Source organism: Polyergus mexicanus, unplaced genomic scaffold (assembly GCF_030449975.1).
Source record: "Polyergus mexicanus isolate NDT 795.1 unplaced genomic scaffold, iyPolMexi1.0 SCAF_2, whole genome shotgun sequence".
Classification (NCBI taxonomy): Eukaryota; Metazoa; Arthropoda; class Insecta; order Hymenoptera; family Formicidae; genus Polyergus; species Polyergus mexicanus.
The window spans coordinates 98,672-119,995 of NW_027223322.1; the positions used below are offsets into that span (position 1 = coordinate 98,672).

The 21,324-nt window shown below is 29.4% G+C and overlaps 1 protein-coding gene across 2 annotated transcripts; it reads right to left on the reverse strand.

Annotated features, from left to right (window-relative positions):
* Positions 1–310: 310 nt before the first annotated feature.
* Positions 311–13,850, reverse strand: Mtg (mind the gap). 2 transcript variants are annotated; one of them, XM_070310776.1, is made up of 8 exons: positions 13,811–13,850; positions 6,537–6,671; positions 4,083–4,201; positions 2,422–2,808; positions 1,831–2,094; positions 1,270–1,526; positions 897–1,077; positions 311–675 (listed from the first exon to the last, which is right to left on the reverse strand). In XM_070310776.1, exons 1-8 carry the CDS (start codon positions 13,848–13,850, stop codon positions 415–417), a joined length of 1,644 nt encoding a protein of 547 aa, XP_070166877.1. In that variant the 3' UTR covers positions 311–414. The 2 variants fall into 2 exon arrangements, with proteins under 2 accessions (XP_070166877.1, XP_070166871.1); XM_070310770.1 differs by having other exon boundaries at positions 1,270–1,589.
* Positions 13,851–21,324: the final 7,474 nt, after the last annotated feature.

Genomic DNA, 21,324 nt, shown 5'->3' on the forward strand with positions numbered 1-21,324 from the left:
CTCACATATACTTAACCGTAAATATATCGAATATTAATAAACATTGCGCTTTTTTCAATTCTTCGTCGTTTCCTTTTCTTATGCTTCTCTGCTTCTGTTTCTTATTACTGAATGTTAGTTTCAACGGGAAAGAAAATTTTGAACCAAAAAAAGATATAACATATATTATTATTCAACAAAATAGATCGAGCCAGGAACGTGTACTATTTACATTGGCTCTATATAAAGTAAAAATCTAACATACTTCTTATTTTCTCTCCCTCTTTTTCTTAACCAAATAAATTATATATACAAATAAAATCTTCTAAAACTAAATGAGAAAGTCGTATCGTGGAAACACGATAATTTCCATATATGGAAAATTGAGCTTAACGATTACGATTCTATTGTACAATTTTTGTTTGATCTGCCGATTCAAGAATTATCTTGGCTATTTTGCTCAGTGTTCGTTCCGTTTTCGTGATTTTTATACGCCGAGAAGAACGCCAAGGCCTTCATCAGCTGATAACTCTTGCTAATAGGTATATTGCTGTCGTACAAGCTCTTGGAAGCTTTGCAATCTACGTAGAACCACCAGTTGCATTTCAAAATTGTTTGATCGAATAATGTCGATTCCGGACACAGAAAACTCTTCATGATCAAACCATCGTCCGTCAGTGCGCAAACGTGAAACACCTAAAGTGGATTCGTACAAAAATCAATTTTAAGAATTTTTAAAATAATAAGAGAATAAAATCTTTTATGTATATATAATATTGTATATATTTCTTTGATGATATATATTTAAAAGTAGTATGTAATATTAATAAAATCTAAGAAAAAATTGTCTTTGTTATAAAATAATAAAGATCTTTCTTGGATTAATTTTTTTATAATTCAATCTTTAAAAGATTTACCATACATCCCAGGTCTTCGTCGGCATAGAGACCTGGAAAATGTTTTTGATCGCCACAGTAAAAGCTCGTGTCAGGCAGATCAACGCGACTTGCAAAGTTGTCATCAAAATTTTTGTCGTATCCAACCGGATAGTATTCCCGAGGCGCGTTCATCACTTTGGTGGCTCCGGAATTATGTTTACTTAACATAAAAAAAAAGTTTTATTTTTCGTTGTCTTACCATTGGGTAGGCTACCGTTACTGTATATTTCGAGTGTATTTCGAGCGATTCTATTTATTCTATGGGAAGCACATTTTATTTTATGTAAAAATAAATATTGGAAAGATTAGTTAAATATACGAAAATTAAAAATGTTGATTGCATATAAGTTACTTTTTAAGAGGAGCCATTGTGGTTGTTGTGGTACTCGTCGTCATAGGTCCTTGCTGTTTTTTAAGAAGCTGTTGCTGTCTCAGAAGAATTGCCGCTTCCAAGGCTTCTAGAGTGATATTACTTGCCTCCGCGAGAGCCTTTAAAGAAGTTTCCATGCCCTGGATAGGAGCCAAGGATGGTAAGCTATCGGGTAAGGACTGTTGTTTTCCGTTTTGTTGAAAAGGCAGCAGTTGGCTGGTTTCAGCTGCAGCGATAGGCTGCAACGAAAGCAACGTCATTTCGTTCACTGAAGCAGCCATCTCGTCGCTTGGTAAAGGTAGCTGCATGAGAGAATAATAGTTTATAGTTTTGAAATTTACAATGCTCTTTCAAGTATATCTCGACAGACATTAATGATTCATTTTTTCAGAATATTCTTTAAATTGACACGTGAAAGTTAGACGGCTAATATAAGAAGTTATAAGATAATATATTTTATAATGCACATAATAATAAATATAAATTATTTTTGTCAAACATATAATCAAACATATAATTTTTTAAATATATTATATCGATTACCTGAGTGAAATCATCTTTTGGTACTTCATTATCGGAATCCTGTTGCAAAGTACCACTATTACTGATCCTGTTTGTGAGTTTTATCGATGATTGTGGCATCGCGATAAAAGGTGGCAAGGCAGCATTTGACGAGATCAAACTGCCTGTTACCTTTGATGATAATGGCGAAAGAACTTCGGCTTCGACCATACCACTTTGTGGAATTGCAGCGGCGACGCTAGGTAGCTTCGGCATTGTCCCCGTCATTCCTATCATCTGCGATGGCTGAGAAGCGGTTGCAAAATGAATTTCAAATACGAGAAATGCCCTAAATCACTACCAAGATTTGAAATAATCTTAATAATCACACACACACACACACACACAAGTACAGAGATTTATTACAATAGCAGAAAATATACTTGTTTATCATTAGAATAATGATTAAATCCATAATTAAAGAGAAATTATATATATATATATATATATATATATATATATATATATATATATATATTTAATACTGCTGTAATCTAAAAGCTCTTCATATTAAAACAATATTAGTTAAAGGAAAATATTAATTGAGCAAATTTAATAAATCACAGAAATTACTTGATCTTTCTTATTTTGTATTATCATCATCTGCTGCCGTTGCTTCTGCATTTGCTGCATCTTTTGTATATGCTGCTGCCTCATGGCCTCCTGTTGTTGTTGACGTTGCTGTTTCAATACTTGTAGCGCCAACGCCTCTTGTTGTATTCTCTGTTGTTGCTTCAGTTTGGCTTCCTGATGAATTCGTTGATGCTGTTGATGCAGCGCTTCTAGCTGCGCCGAGGGCATCACTGGTCCCGTTTTAACAGCCGTTGAGTTCACTATCAACTTTTGACGTTCAGGCTGTTGGGCTAATGGTCGGGCTGTACCAAGTGGTAAGGGTTTGAAGGGCGGCACCGCTTGGCGGGTATTCAATGAGACTGGACGCGCTTCATCCCGGTTACCTGCCTAAAAATAATACAAAATTGTATCTAAGCAAAGAGTCTTGCAATTCCATTTTTTTTTTTTTTTAAGTTTAGATACTATTCGTAAATGTTACTATTAATACAGCATTCTCGTGATTTGCATCTGTGAAAAACCGTAACATTTTTGTCGCCCGAGGAAATATTAGCAAAATCGCAGCATATAAACTTGGCGTACGTGAATGTAACCGGAGCGACATTCACGCACCAGTTGCGACAAGGCCGGTTTCGACAACTCGTATGATCTATATTTTTTTTGTAGCAACGCAGTGCGAATAAATCGATCCATCCTATTCGATCGTCAAATTAGATATTGCTCTCTCGAGATATCACGATCAAAACGACAATATTTTATATATTGCATTACGATGATTTCTTTTACGCTAGAGAAACAAAAGTGAATGCCCGGAAACAACATTCATACTCAACGCAAAGCTAATATAAATTGTAGTATCATTTGTGTGTTCATGATTTAATATCACACACGAGAAGTATCATAAAAAAATTAATTATAAATGTGCATAACAATTAACGTGTTTCGTGATAAGTTTGTAATATTTTCGCATAGAAAGTATAAGTTGCGAAACGGTAAACGCACCGTATATATTTTCCTTGACGAAACGGAAATAAAAAGTTAATAATGGCATTATGGAAGTCTTATAATCATCATCGCTAGATCGAAGAGAGTGCATCAAGAGCAAATGAAATTAGACTGCACACCATGCAATCAAATGATCAAAGATGCTTCCCAAGGGGGACTTATCGCTTTAACGAAGAGCGAGCAAATACGCTTTCGCGCTGATCTCCTTCTGCATTGAACTTTCCATGAAAACTTATTTAAGCGTGGCTGCCGTTTATATCGTGATAAATATCGCTGTATACAGGATGTATAATGCGGATGTATCACGAAGTGAACGCGTTAAAGAGCGATACCGGCAGAGAAGGCAGGAAGAAAAGTTAAAAATATGAAAAATAAGCGTAAACAGGAGGATCAACGAGAGTAAAATCGAGGTTCTACTTGTTCAATTCACTTGATCAGTCCTTCATATATGTATATGCATTTTATTATATAAATTTATAATTATGAAATATATTTACCTTTACAATTATAATTATAATATAATATATATTGTACACATATAATTATAAAATTATATGTATATAATTTTATATATGCATATAATTTTTATAAAAAGTCCTTTGTATAAAGCTGTTGTATATAAGTGGAATCGCTGGATTATTTCGAAAATTTTTACTTACCGCATTTAGAGGATTTATTGCAAGGCCGTTAACTCTGTTTGTTTGCACGCTTCTTCTTTTTGTACTTTCCACATTAGAGAGCGATTGGCTGAAGCCTAATTCGTCTCCAACGGAAAATCCTGCAATGGCCAGGCAATGTTGAATTAAATTGATTTAATCAAATTATTTGGTGGTATATGGATTAGAGAGATCTGAAATTCTTAGAATAATCTTGAAGTAATCTGAGAAAAACAGTATATGTCGATTTAATTTATTTACATAGAGGCAAAGGTAGTACTTTTGTAGAAAGCTTCCGCGCGATAAGTATGTTAAGAGAGAATAAAGACAAGTAAAGTAGATAAAGAGTAGATGCATGAAGAGTCAATCAGTATAAAAGTTGCAGCTTTCAAAAACTGATGCTACAATCTCTATTTTTCTACTTTTCTACATTTTATCATATTTAGTACAATTTGTATATAATATTTGATTTTCTACAATTCTACATATCTACATTTTTATTTATGTTATATTTATTTTTTAAATTGGAATTTACAGGCAATTCTTGAAGTCTCTTTCTCTCTCTCTCTTCCCCTCCCTCTCTCTCCTTCCCTCTCTCTCTCTCTCTCTCTCTTTCTCTCTCTCTGTTTCTGTAGTCACATCTTTATGCATACCAATGCTAACTATATGCCTATGATAACTATTGTGATACATAAACATGTTCGAATAAAACGCTAGTAAAATTGTAACCGTTGAACTGACAGGCAGAATTACGCAAAGAATGTTGCTTCATTTTGACATCTTGCCTTTTATGGTAGCTTGTTTTTACAATATGCCGACATCTTTGATTCTCCATTGCATATATTAAATATAAATTGCGCTTGAAGATCTTTGTAAGGATATTAGATGGATATTTAATAACTGGGTCAAGTCAAGGCGATGAATAAATCATCAGCATTTGTCACGTCGCATTTTTTGAAGCTGCAGAATTGCAATAGAAATCAGTTGAAGGATAGCATTCAATGCAATCTGCAGGTTAAGCCGTTGCGTATGACTCTTATATCCGCAGGCCAATCTATATATTCATCTCATAGTAAGTTCCTCTAGAATACTGTTGTAGTTTTCTCGATGCTAACGCAATTAATTTATATATAGGTTCTGTTTGAAATTAATTAATTATAGGATAAAGATTAATTATATATCAACTCTTAAAGAAAAAGTCAAAATGTAAAAGACATGTATTTAAAAAAAAAAATTGATAGTATTATACAACCACGGTAAAACGTACAATTGAATATTTCTACCAATATTCTTTCGTAATAAATGTGAAAAGTAGAAATGAGACTTATATAAATTGTTCGAATTGACAATTTGATTTAGGGTTTATCAAAGCGTCTGTCGTTATGACATTGCGATTATTATATTTCATTAATATATTTATCATCTTTTTTCTTTTCTTTGATCTTATGCAACGTTTATTTATTATGCGATCGGATGTATAGTCTTTTCGACATAGTGACACGATAAATGTATTTATTAGCTTGCATGCAAATAATGCACCGGCGCGCGAAAACTTTGCCGCATTATTCAAGCTACCTTGTTTCTCAATCCTTTGAAGATGATGTAAGCACATAAATAAACATGTAAAATTGGTAGAAACTCATGTCACAAACCTTAGACTATGAATAAAATTATATATACAAACTAGGTCACGTATAATTTAGAAATCATTCTAAAGATATTTACATTTATTATATATAACAGAAGGAATTTTTTACAGAATACTGTAAAAGTATTTATAAATGTAAGGATTATCACATTACTGAGAACATATCTAGGAACATAAAGGCGTAATATTTTTACAGCAAAAGTTGGCTAAGCGATTTATGTAATATATCAAATAGTCAATGTGTGTAATTTATCTCTTTCAAAAAGCAAGTATGAAAAGAGATATGTCAAGGTAAAAGTATGCGGTAACATTAATCTATACATGATTACAAGAGTTATGTAAACGTGAGTAAATAAAACTAAATGTCAATAAAATTAAAGTTAAATAAATTACAGTATCTTTTTTACATAAAATTTAAATTAATTTATTTTTACATATAATTTTTTAATAAAAAAATTTGCAGTAACAAATTTATAGTTATAAATTTCAATTTTTTTTCTATTAAATAAATTAATATAGTACGATAAATAAAATATCTAATTAGAGTTTAAAAAAAATATGTACTTAATAGAATTGTTTTTTTCCTCACAAATTAAAAGCATATAAAATGTAATATCGAGATTACTATATAAAAATTTTAACTGTTCTAATGCGGATTTAGAGAAAAGATTCGATCGATACGATTATTATAGTTCCTTGCCCCAATTGTTTATTTATATCCCCGATGAGATTAATCGATCGATCCAGATCTAACGATGAACGCGATTATTGAGATCGACGATCGCGATCGCTCCTATAATTTAACTCACCCAGGCCGACGTAACCCTTCACACCTCCGAGATTTCTGACCCGGAAGAGACCGGACTTTTTGAAAGCGCAGTTTAGCACGAAACCGAAGTCCGACTGAAATACACATGTGCATAGTGCCTCTCGCCACGTACATTCTGTAAGCAAAACCGGAAAAAAAACAAAGCCATGGATCGTTTCCATCGAATCCGGAATGACGATCCGCGCGATGCGTTATGCGCCCATCGTGATAATATTATAATTTCGTAAATTTTAAAACTTTCTTAAGTTGCATATTATATTAATGATGCTATGAAGTTCTGATTCACATGCAATTTTGATTGAAGAATGTATTTAATCATAATTTGTATTTTTTTTTTGTTATCAAGTAGCCATGGATTAAGTAAAAGATATGAAAAGTCTATTTTTATTAATATATATATTTATGGATAAATTGTAAATATATATATAAAGATTCAAATAAAAATTTTTAAATATTAAATTATAATATATTTATTACATATATCTTGAAAAAGGGAACTCGTTGAATGTAACAACTTATTATTATCATTATTAACATATAATAATTATAAATAAATAATATAAATAAATAATAAATTATATTATATAAATTAAAAAATAACACAATTAAATATATAGGAATATAAAAAAGAAAACATGAAAAAGATTTTACTTTAATTATTTCGAGTAACGAAAATAAATGTAATTTTAGTAAAAAAAATTGATGCTGTATTATCAGAGTACATACTTATAAGCGAGCAGAGCACGCATATTCTGTGCTATTGATACTTTGACGTCTGTTAACATAATGTTTTTTGAAAAAAATGTAATTTCACGTATATACCATATAGTATCTATCTGATCAAGTAAATAATCTCAAATAAGATTAATATAAATTTTTGGATGTGTGTTTATTTAAGAGAGAACTCTATAATCCGCAATTTATATTATTTTTTTTCTAGACATATTTTTTTATGTTGCGTGTGTATTATATATTATACACAAGTATAGATTAGGTGATTGATTTTGTATGTATAATAAAAAAAAGTTCCATTTACGTATAATATAATTTTAATAAATTATTGATACCGATATTTTGGGATATCTTTTAGATTATATTTTTTATTTGTGCACAATAAATTATTAATTAATAAAAATATTTTTTAATTGTCAAAAAAAATTATTTATTTAATGACAATATAAATAATATATCAGTTGATAGTAAATCATATTTTATAAAACATATATAAATTAAATTATCTATATTAATTTCTTTCTTTTAACCTCTTTTCTTGAAGATTATTTTAGAGATGAATAGCTTTATCGTCACGTAATTATCGTGACAAAAAAATAATAATTGATTTACATTCAAGCGTTTTCTCTTTATTTAAGCATCATTGCAAGAGATCGTAGGCCAAAAACCATTAAATTGTCCGTCAACTTGATTTCCACTTTGCAGTAGCATTTTCTACTTTTGATAATATTGATAACTGTACGTTGTACGAGTATTTATCACATTCGAAGAAATAACTATTTTTATATTTAGATTTATGCTTGTCTTTTATTAATTATTAAATATTTCAAATAAATAACACAAATATATGTCACTTTATATGATGATTTGAATGACTAGCTCAATAAATTATATTAAAACATCCGTACTGAAATATGCAGTTTAAAAGCACGTTTTACAAAAGTTGCATTTTCTTCTCTTGCGAAACGAGCACTTCAAACTTCGTGAAAGGTACTTTCGGAATTTGTTCAAAGAATATTTGCCGGATTCGAGGCGCGCCATTGGGCCAAGACCTAGTGACCCACTTGAAACCTGACTAAACGCTCTGTCTTGATCGAGTGCTACGTATTACATGGTTTCCGTATAGCTAAACTGTTTTCTTCTCGACGTCGAATTTTTCTTGGATTATTGTCTTTCAACTGATATACAATCACTATCGTGCTTGAACATGCAGTAGTCATGAGATCATTTATCATTTTGACTTTATTATCCAAACCAATATTACGTTCATCGTGAATCGTAGATTCTTTGTCATTGAACAATCTATTAATCAGGGAGAAGAAATATAACAATCAATTATACATCAATTATATATACATTATTCGCAAGCCTGAAAAAGGCGACAGCCCCAGTTTTTTCTCAATTAAATGCAGCCGGATGGGAATTTTAAAAACTGTGAAAAAAATTATACAGGCAACGTACGGCAGAGGGCATAAATTGCCATAATGTACAAATTACATTAATAATTACAACGGGTCGAATTATATTACCACATTAATATTGTTTCGTTCTCTTCTGACGAAGTTCGTTATTATGAATGGCTTTTTTTTTTTTTTTTTTTTACTCTGAATTTGTTATACAATCGTATTGCGCTATGACAACCGAAACTCCGGAAAACAAGTAGATATTTCGTAATATAGAAAATTATCTTTGAATAGAAATTTCACCGTTCCAGTCCGATAAACAGGCGTAAACTCTTTTTTCGAAACCACCGATAATCACATGTCGCGTGTACATCATTCGTGTGATAGCGACAAGCAAAAAAAACTAAATCGACGAAATCTCACTACGATCCGTAATTAAGTTAGATACTTCGCATTAATTATTTCAAAACAACTTTCCATCAGAATGCTGAAAGCATATAGATTCATTTATTATGTATATTATATTTTAGCAATACAAAAAATAAAATAATATTACCACATAATTCAATATTTAATAATATAACATATTTATGAGTAACATATAGAAAAAACATCGACAAAATAAATTGCTAATCCTGCATACACGATAATTCAGATGAATAATTAATATTTTTGCAAGATTTCGTCATAGGAATTTATCATTTTACGTGTTAAACTAAGCATTTGTAATAAATAACCAAAATAAAAACGATGACTTTTGGCAGTACAAATGGTGCGTGTACTTTCACTGTTTCTCGCTCTTGAAAGATGCCTGATGTAACCGAGTCACGATACAATCCTTGAGAGTTATACTGGATCTTACGAATAATGGTGATATTCACTTTTCTTCGCTTAACCGGGTCCCTCGTCGCATCGAAGGTCATAACAATGCTCGTATACTAGCTAACTGTATTTGCGGCCATGCTTTCCCAAGGCTGGCCTTCACCTTGACTTCTCCAGCCACTTCTACATTGTTACTCTATTATCTTTGCGCTATCATAAGAACGGATTCTGATTATAGATGGAACGAGGAGAAAATCGATACGATCAACATTTAGAAAGTAATACTAAAATCTCTCTTCTCGCAAATACTAGCAATTTTCGACGACAAAATGAACATTCATTGATTCTTTAAAGCATACATAATGATCTGTTGATCGCGATCATCGATCAACAAAATTGATTCAATAGAGGAAAATAGATCATTTTACTCTCCATACATTTGTTGAGTATATTCATTATTTTCTATTACTACTTTTTTCTTATTGTGATACACAAAACAAATCGTAAATATTTTTATTAAGTAAATATGGGAAAATATTTTTACGAATGATAAGATATGTAAAAATGCATTTTTTCTAAAATTATAAGTGTAATAAATAACTGATGTCCAATCGGCACAAACAACATTGTGGGACGCAACTGACTAGAAAGTACGCGAAAAGATGACATTTACATAGATACGCTGGCCTAATTCCCTAAATACGTGTTTCGTAAATCTTGGTAAAAAGATTATCGGTAGAAGCAACTGTTCATTTTTCGAAGGAATCCAAATTATTTTCGACTAAACATTGCTGTTTTCAAAATCATACACGAAGCGATATATTCTTATTATTGTATCACGGTGCCGTTTTATTGAGCTTATATAAACAATCGGTTGCACGTACAATGTATATCAAACAAATTATTAGTTATAGATAAATTATTAATTATAGATAAATTATAAATAAATTATTAATTATAAATAAATTAAAGGTAATAGTATAGCTGTTCTAATATTTTAGAATAAATAATATTTCATAATTTAAACGTGCATGTGTGTGTGTGTGTGTGTGTGAGATAGACTTCTTGAAAATATGTAAAATATTTTATTGGTGTACAATGCAAAATAGATAAAAATACGTGAAAAAAAATACGTAATTTATTTAAATGCAAGATTCTAAAGAATTGTAACGAATTTATTATATATACTTATTTTTCTATTTATCCTAGTATTAGATATAAGTATAAAGGCCACTTTTCCGATAATCGTGTGGAGAAAGCTTTTGCGCACCTTTAATTTAACGATATTATGCATTATATGACATGACAAGTTTGTGGCACATAAGATGTGCATGTCATGATGTCTTTCATAAAAGCCTCGACCAAGACGTCTTCTCTCTCTCTCTCTCTCTCTCTCTCTCTCTCTCTCTCTCTCTCTCTCTCTCTCTCTCTCTCTCTCTCTATCTCTCTTTCCTTCTTTCTTTACTTTTATAAGAACGATCGATAATATGCAGTTATATTTGTAGAAGGGAAACGGCTTTACAATCCCTTTCTCTTAGATCACTTTCAATCGCAGTCGTCCAACGATTGAAATTGCGTACTTTCGTCGACGTCCTGTTCTATTTTTTCCACTCTACATTCTACGACAAACGCACCTGATCTTCTCACACTTTCTATCTTGCATCAATGAACGGATCAATGATAATACTTTTCTTTATACGGTTATTTCCGTTCTTCTATACATTATATATATATATATATATATATTGTTACGCACGCAACCTACCGCGTAAAAAAACATTTTGTTACGTGAACCCGTTTTGAAACACATTTAATCATACGATGCTCTCTAAAGAATTCAGTTGCACAATATTTTTTAAACTTCTTTTAGTATTATTGAAAGAGTAGAAATATATAAGAGTCGAAAAATTATCAACTCTCCAACATGTATTTCCGTATGTTCTGATACACTAATATACTAATATTAAAAAATGATGCATATAGAATAATATCATGTCTGTCGATATAATTGGAAATATATAAAAAAAAATAAAAAGTAACATACAAATCGAATCTTGCAACTTTTCGCTAGTTTTTGGATATTGTTTTCCTAACATTTTATCATTGATAATAAACTACACCGCGTAAAGTTCTCTCTCAATTTATGATGTGTTAATTATCTCATCAGTTCATGATATTATTAAACCTTTTATGTAATATATGCAAAAAAGAATCGAACAATATTAATTATAGAAAAGCCGTGAGTAATTATAGATTTGTCATTATTTACATTTTATGTACACAGATTAGATATATAATATGTACATCGACTAATCTGAACTTTCTTCTTTACAACTTTCAGATAAATAATTTACAATGTTAGGTATATTTAGCCAGATAAATTTTCATGCGTTTTCGAAACATAAGGCTATATTTGAGAGATATTTTACAAATACTTATTTTTTACATATTATCATAAAAATATTGTACAGAAAAATTTGTACATTAACATTATTATTTACAAATATTTTGATTGGAAGATTGTAAGAAAAAATATTATTTGTAATATTCATATAAACAATTTAATTCGTCATTTATTGTTTTTTCTTAGCATGATTGATCTTGATTAGAATTACATACTTTGTTGTCGTAAAAATAATGAAAAAAGTTTCCGCATAAGAATAAATTAAAATTTTCAACATCTCTTCGCGTGCTAATTCTGACGCATCACGATGATGCATCGAGTGCAACGCACTATAGTATCCCATAAGAAGTCCGGCTACCCCTCTCACGATGCGTAACCATCACAGTCACGCTCAGATCATCGCAAACAGTAGCGTAAAATTACGGAAAATTATTTTTGCGCGGCTCACGTATGTAAATATGACGCGAGTTTTCCGCAGAGCAAGTAATGCCCGCTTAATACACCGCTCACAAAGACCCATATTTACAAGTACATTTCGTCGCAGAGCGAGAAACTTCTTCAATAGATAGAAACGAGGCTATTAGTACAGTAAGAAAGAAATACGCCAATTAATCGAGCGTGAGTAGTGCAGTCAAGTCTACAAGATACAGACGTCGGAGTCAATAGCACAGAATAAAATTATGCGAAAAAAAAAAAATAAGAGAAAGGCCCAACAACTTACAATAGCCCAGTAGAAACGATAACGGTTTTTACGATCGGTTTCCAAATACGACCCTATTGCAGATCCGGATTTTAATACCTACCTGACGATAGATAGAATGTCAAAAATAAGGTAAAGTTAAGAAAGAACAAAATATTTTTGTGCAAAAGTTTGTATTCGATATGAATAAAAAATAATCTTTTGGAGAAACGCACAAAAATATAGATGCTTATCAAAATATATTATTAAATGTTAATCACAAGTCTCTGATACTGATAATGTATCATCACAAAATTATTCAATTAACAATAGTAACTTATTATTATTATACTCTAATATTTGTATAAATATTAGATAGCAATTGATATCAATTATGTTTAAACTATAATAGCGTTATTAAAATATGACCATGCATAAGGAAATTTTTGAAAACCGATGTTTCCGAATATTAGAAAAAATATTTAATAAAAATCTGCATTCGTCAAATATCAAGCAATTGAGACAATTAATACGATTGTTATATTTTGTCATGGCATAAGAATTCTAATGTTCGTGTGGCAAAGTCGTTTGTATAAATGTAAACTGCATACGTGCGTTTATTTGATAAAGAAATATACATTTATGAATTAAATTGATATATGCTAATGTTCAATCGCTTGATCAATACACATACACACATATACAAATAATATTCTTCAAAGATAATTGAATTTGAAATAATACGGATATAGATATTAGTGCGAGCGGTAAAATAACTTGATGTAATTTGAATACTTTTGCATATTCATATCTGCTCTCACTTATATGTGTTCGATGCATTTTACGCATTAAAAGTAACGCAGCTGTATAATTTTATGATAAAAATTTATGGTAACAATTTAATAAAAAATTTATTTATTATGAATCTAACTTAAAATTCACACAGAATTATCAAAATTATAATATAATAAATACTATAATAGAAGAACGAAAAGAGGAATGTGTGCGTTGTTAAAGAAAATTATTTCAGATCTTTTTTCGGATTTTTTTTACATCCCATACTCTTACAGTTGGAATTTGATAAAATCTTTTAAAATTAAATTTTAATTTTATGTTTCATAGAAATACATGAAAATTAAGCAAACATATTCATTTTTACAAAATAAATAAATCACCAGCTATGTTACTCTTTGAAGAAAAGATGAATTACTTACCGATGACGACGAAGAGAAATAATGTGTTAGCGATCTTCATTTTTGTATATCCAGTTTTGATTATTACGAAGAATCTTAAAAGACGAAGATAATATTGAGATTTGCAGCTTTTGCGCAGAAATGACAGATAGACCGGCGAACGTGATGAATCTCGTGGAGAGAACTTGTTTGCGGGCTAATCGAGTTTGTCCTTGCTGCAAATGATCGACGATGAAAAACGTGCAGCAGGTTACTCGATCCCGCGGATACTAATAGCGCATGGACATGCTCGACGAAGGCAAGCACTTTCAAACTTCATCTGGCCCCCAGTGCCGGCCGAGTACGGGCCTTATCCATCTGATCTTTTTCCGTATAAAGTACAATGTTTAAAAAAACTAAAACTTGTAAAATTGTTTCTTAAATATGCATATTTTTAACTTAACAATATATATATGACTTTTATAATTTATAATAGTAAAGAATACAAAAACAATTACTCTAAGAATGTTGCAAATTGAAAATTATTCTTTAACTCTAATTTTCTTCTATCTATCTTTATTTGTCTTTTTTTCTTATTTATTTTATATGTTTTAATTATTATTATTATTATTTCGTATATTTCGTATATTTCGTATATGCAAATATATATAATAATAACACAATCTTCTTGATGTTTTTGTAATTTCTTGATTTATTGTCATACATATACTGTGTAATTTCTTAATTTATTGTCATACATATACTGTACTTAAAGAAGTTTATTATTAAACAATTTTACAAGAATTTATGTAATTTCTTATTATAAAATTGCAAGTAATATTTAATACGTAAATATTTAAAAAATTATAATTTTAATTTAAAATATCGAATATTATATATAATATAAAATCTTAAATTTTACATTACGAAATAAAGAGTTAAAACATTGTGCCTAAGTTTTAAAAATTGAAGAGGATTTGCTACAAAAACAAGCCGACACTGTATACCCCACCAGAGCTTCACCGAGAACGGCCCGTTTACGGAACAAGTCCGATGCACGGCAGCGAGTTAATCCTGGCGAGGTGCCGGTGACCCACTCGGAAACGATAACGGGACTGACATGCGTTCATTCAAAGCAACCAAATCGATCACACTGACCGGATACTTGTTCGAAGAATCGAACGTGAAACTTTATTATATTTATTTCCAAAAATCAACTTTTGTTCAACTGATTTGATTCTAGAAGCGAATAGAATAATGCATTTGACCACGCAAAGGTCAAGAATGGGAGAATTAATTTTTATTTTTTACGAAACATCAAACTGCATTTCTTAAAGAAAGATTAATACGATTAATCTGATTCTTATTCTAATTAAAATGTGATGTAATAATATGGGCAGACATTAGAGAAATCGCTGAAAATTTCATAAATCTTTATTTTTTTTTAAATTATTCTTACAATAGAATATAATTGTATCATTTTTGTTCATGTCAATATATAAGACAATTTTATATACTAATGTATTTAAAAAAGAAACTAAAAAACTTTATATAATTCCTAATATAATTTAAAACTTTATGTAATTCTTTATCTAATTTGTCTTTGAAGAAAATATAATTTTTATGTCTTTGTTTTTTATGTCTTTTTGTTTTATTTTATTCATTTTCCATACATTTAACATTTTATAAAAATATTATAATTTATCGTTATCTAAGTGTAAAATCCTTATTACTTTGTGTATTATATACAACTGCAAATGATAGATGTAGAGATCTTTTGACGATTGTTTGGAAAAGCTAATTTTTGTTATTGGAAAAGAAAGAGGATCAGGAACAAAATCGGGTAAAACTACATAAAAGGTAACAAAAGAATGGATCTCTGATCATAAAAGATATATCTAACGTTGTACGTAAAATTGATTATAAATTTGATAAAAAAATTGCTTATCAGAATAATAATTAGACTTTATATGTAAAAAAAATTTGTTATAATCATTATTATTAATATTATTATTCTGCAATGTTATCAACGTTTGTGAGTTGCGAGTAAAGATTACTTATTGTCAGATAGTAGGGATGACATTTCGTTGAAGATTCTATCGAAACTGTTATTACGGACATTGAAGGGTGATTACACATCGAATAAAAACTTCGCATCAACATTAATAAACGTAACAATCGCAAATTGAATTAATAAAGTTAATATCGTATTAAGAAAAATATAAATTAATATTCAATATAAAAAAATTAATAAAAAAATTAATAAATAGAATTACACATTGAGCAATCAAATGTTTATAGCCTTATAACGGTCAAACTTTAACTTTTAATTTACTGCTTTTGATTACAATATATCTATACATAATAAAAATTTCTGGTGACATTTTGAATAAATTATATTTTGTTAATTTTACGAATCATGTTTTGATTTTTTCAGGAAGTGAAAACAGAACAAAAGAAATGAAAAGATGTTATGTGATGAGATTATTACACGTTTCGTCTTACACAAATCTTCAATCAAGAGGCAAAATACGAAATGCAAGAATGTTTACGACAATACAAGATTTAGTTTGATAAAAATTTAAACGCATTCGGCTTGCAAGATTTGGCCTGGACATTGAAAGCTCAATTTAACAATATAGAATGCAGTTTCGTAATAATTAAACAAACAAATAGAATCTTACCTCATTCTTCATTTGCCGTGCAATACTGAATTCGTCATTTGTGTAATACTATAATTCTTTATTAGATTCTAATTTTTTATTTAAAGCAAAATACAATATAATAATATTCATATAATTTATGTTATAGCATAAATTTCACATGACGTATGATGAAGTATTGCAATAAATTATGAATTATTAGTACAGAAAATAAAAACTGTGAAAAAAACAATTAATATATTTCAGGGATGAAAGTTGCTTTCAAAACTATAATTCGTTACCGTTACTTTTTATCGATCTTAAAAAGTAACTCGTAATTTGTTATTGATTTTAAATAGTAATGTTATCATTATTTATTATCTCAATTTAAAAAAACAACTCGTTACTAATTACCGTTACTCAAAAAGCAACGAGTCGTTACACAAGTCGTTCCAAGTTCTGTTATTTCTTTTAATATGTTATTATAAGTCCAAGTTATATATAAAACACACATCTACATCAAATATATATCAAAAATTTTGGGTATAATTATATTACAATTATAGCGATTTATATGATCCTATATAATTACATAAAGTTTATTTTTTCTTGGATTAGTTTTTAGTAGAATTTAATCTTTTTATATATATTTTTGTATAGCAAACATGTCGCGTTAGTTCAAAAAGTAACAACAAAAGTAGTTATTAAATTTGTTATTTGTCACCGAAAAGAATGTATGCAGTTACTTTTTTCGTTACATGAACAAAAATTGAGTCATCATTATCATTACAATTATCAAAGAGCCTATTACAGTTATCAAAAAGAGTGAATGTAACAAAATGAGTTTTTTTTTTTTTTTTTTTTTTTTGAACTGTAACATATTAACGGCCTTACAAAAAAGGTGTTAATTCTTAGTTCTGGTTTATTTCCATTATTTTATATTCTAAATTTTTTTTTTCTTTTTAAGTTTAATAATATATGTATATATAGAATCTAGTTTTGTGATTAAATTGATTAGAGACCTTGCCTGATGATTGTTTAATTGTGGTTGAGATAAATTATCATCGCACTTGCAGCTAATGAATTAATAACATTTCTCCTTTACACATTGCACGTGTTCTATGGAGCAGCGAAAAAAGAAACATGGCACCCAGATAGCAACAATATCCCGATAGTAGCGGCATCCTGATAGTAGCGGCACCCCAACTATCGAAACTAGGGATGAACAAAAATTAATCGATCAATCGATATTTAATTTTCTTCTTATTAAAAGATTGATTATTTTTCTAGTATTTTTATATTCGATTAATCCCTATGTCGATAGTTTTTTACTCGATGTTATAGAGAGAAACCTTTGAGAGCGGCTATAGGACCTCTTTTCGTAAGTCATTTAATAACGTCTCTACATCCATTTTACAGCCGCTTGGAACTACATAGTCACATTCACTTCTCGATGCTACTGGTAAAATCTCTGCGTTTGGTGTGTGTCCGTGCTATATTCATAATTGATGGATAAAAAATACGAAAATATTATGAAATTATTAATGTGTTTTATTAGCTACGCGTCATATTACTTTATTATAATATATATTACAAATAGCGATGTAAGTTATTATATTCAAGTATTTTTATATATTTACTCGTATATGCAGTAAAATAAATTTTCTTTATTAATTTTTATTTAATGATTCTTGATTTAATACAATGAAGAGAGTAATTGCAATGTAATGCTTTGTTTCTCTTTCGTATTTTTGGAACAAATGTGTCAAGTATATAAATAAAGCAATGTAGCAAATTATGCTTTAAATTGATAGGAAATTTAGTTGTGAATGCACACTAGTGTGTGAATGCTAGTATGTGCTGATGCATATGAAAAGCTATTGTATATAAATTTACAATAGCATATTAAGTAATTAAAACAATAAAATAATTAATACTACAAATTATTATTCGTATTGAATACATATAAATGTCATTTGATATACATACAAATATTCACGCATACATACATATATATATGGCTTCTAAAAATTGCTTCGAAAAAATATTAAATTTATTCTATTATAATATGTTCTGCATAATTTTTTTTTCTTTTATAATTGAAATCAACACTGCATTATAAGAGAAAAATTTGTATATACATACACACACACACACACACACACACACACACACACACACACACACACACACACACACACACACACACATATACATATATATATACACGTATGTATGTATGTATGTATGTATGTACAAATTTTTCTCTTATAATGCAGTGTTGATTACAATAGAATAAATTTAATATTTTTTATCTTTTTTCCTTAAAAAAGCGTTACAAAAATATTTCTTAAAAGATAAAGCTGATTTTTTTTTTCAGAAAGAAATTAAAAATAAATTATTTTAAAAAGAGTTAAAATAATTTTCGAGAAGTTGAAATCTTTTTTTCAATTATTTATCTTTCCGGGTCATTATATACATTTTATATATCTTTGTCACATATATTTGTTATATAGTATGAAATGATTAAAAATAATATAATATATATTTGAAGCCATTTTCAGAAAAAATGCCATGCGAAGGTTTTTTTTTTAAAAATATTAAGTCATCAAGAGAAAGGTATTCTTAAAATTTTTGATGTAAATTTACAAAAAATATTGTTGTGTGATCTAGTACCATATATGAAGCGCTGAAAGCACAATTACACCGAGATATGCAATCGTCTGTCTATTTATTGCGTCAATAATCAATTTGATAATAAATCGAAAACACATAATCGAGTTTAGTTTGTCTTGTGGCATCAGTAAGAAGGGAATCATTTTACCGAATTGTAAAGTCGTCATGTGCATTAAAATTCAAGTAATCGTTATGCAAGAATGGCGCCAATCGCGCTACTGCATTATTTAAATTAATTTTCTCGTTAGCTTCCTTAGTATTGGCTATTGTATGTTTATGGCTCACCATGTAGAGACGGACCTTCGTTTTAAACAGTGCATCCTGGCTCGGAAGAATACAGATGATTCGTTCGTGTTGCGAAGGAATGCGTCTTGATGTTATCGGTAGTTATATGAAAAGAACTGCATAAAAAAAATTACAACATAATTACAACAAATACATTTTTAACAATGTTTATTCCGTTGTTATGACTTACAATTTATTAGATTTTATTTTATGATTTTCTTTGTTGTGCATTTCGTAAAATTAAATAAATTATGTCTTGTAAATAAATTTTATTTTATTTTTCAAAAACTTTTCGATTCGTTCTATTTTTTTATTTCTTTTTAAATTACTGTACATATAAAAATTGAATAATAATAACATGGTGTTTTTTATTCCTTACTGCTTCAAGATAATATTTGATTCAATATTTGTCTTATCGGAAAATTAGTTGGCTGATGCAGTGACGCCGAAATCTCTGTAACAACAACGATAAAATGGTCAATACTTCTCAGTATAAATGATATTATTTACATTGGCTCCTATTACATTACGTTTTCATGCAGGTTGCGCGAAATCTCACATAACACAAATGCATATTTAGTTTATAATTATCTTACGAACGGCAGAGATGACATAGCGATCCATGTTGCAATGAAATATGTTGTCATATCGAAATCTGTCAATATATTTCTGGCATTTAACAAGCTTAATAAATCTCATATGAGAGAGTGGAGCAATGATTTATATAATAAAAAAAGTGACAGTATTTGGAATACAACACATATACACATATATATGAATAGAAAGAAGTAATAGTTATCTAAAAATTTAATTGTGTACAAGTAAATATAAAATTGTAAAGAGAAAGAAACGTGAGAAAAAGTTTGGTAGAACGGTTTTTAAGACTTATCGTTTCTTCGTTTTATAAATCAAAATGGTTATACTTGATATATTGAACTTCAATCAGTCATAGCACATTAAAATGATAAAATCTTTTACCATTTCCCGGATTTATATAATTGTCGACTTTGTATCGTTTTAATTTCATCAGTGCTATAATCATTTCAGAGTATTCAGATCAATACTCGTAACTCTTATAAACCACGTGATTCGAGTTAGTCAGTGCATTCATACATTAAAGAGAAAAACTTTCCCCTTAACCAATACCAACAATAGTCGCTTTGTTGCCCGCGTAATAATTTTCCTCCTTCGCGATTTACAAAACACATTCCTTATTTATATAGTATATATACTTCCGGGTTTTAAGTATAAAGATTATGAGCGAGATTATTTATGTATGCGAGTATTCTTTTTCTTCTTATGGGCACAACATAAATAAAAATAATTAATTCCATTTTAAAATATATATTCAAGTAAAGTAAATTAATTTTTTTCTTCTAACATTTATGTTAAGATCTAAGTGCCCACTGAGACTAAAGTTGACATGACCGATAAACGTATAATAGTTCGTTCACCTCTCAACATATCAAGCGCATTCACAATCTTAATGCAGCGATACAATCGAACCTGCCTATTTTTTATGCATTTATTCGTCTGATTGCACTTGAATGATAAATAAATTCTTTTTCTTAATTCATTCATCGATTTGATTCTTGGCTGATAATCAAAATTCGATAGTTTTCTATTCTTGCCACAATCATTGGAGCAAATCCAGATCTTGACAAATCCGTGCAAAGTTCATCGCCATTCTTTGCTGGAAATGCATTTTATTATGTTCTTGTATCCTTGAAGGGGCAGAGCGTTTGTTTAGCGCATTATTGTTCCCGTGCTTGAAATTACTTATCGATCAGTGTGCTGTCTTGTATACGAAAAGCACATGTAGCATGCATTATTCATTATCACCTACATGCCAGTGAATTAACATTTGCGCGAATCGTTGCACCGAAAAGCAGATGTATTCTCTTGATATTATTAATTTATCTACAAAGCGCATAACTTTATTTGTATAATTTG

Bases quoted from the DNA above. Each gene is read 5' to 3' on its own strand.
- Mtg (XM_070310770.1), bottom strand. From the start codon at position 13,850: ATGAAGATCGCTAACACATTATTTCTCTTCGTCGTCATCG. The intron at 6,672-13,810 runs GTAAGTAATTCA...TTTTGCTTACAG, and splicing joins ATTTCTCTTCGTCGTCATCG to AATGTACGTGGCGAGAGGCA. The intron at 1,590-1,830 runs GTAATCGATATA...TCTCTCATGCAG, and splicing joins CAAAAGATGATTTCACTCAG to CTACCTTTACCAAGCGACGA.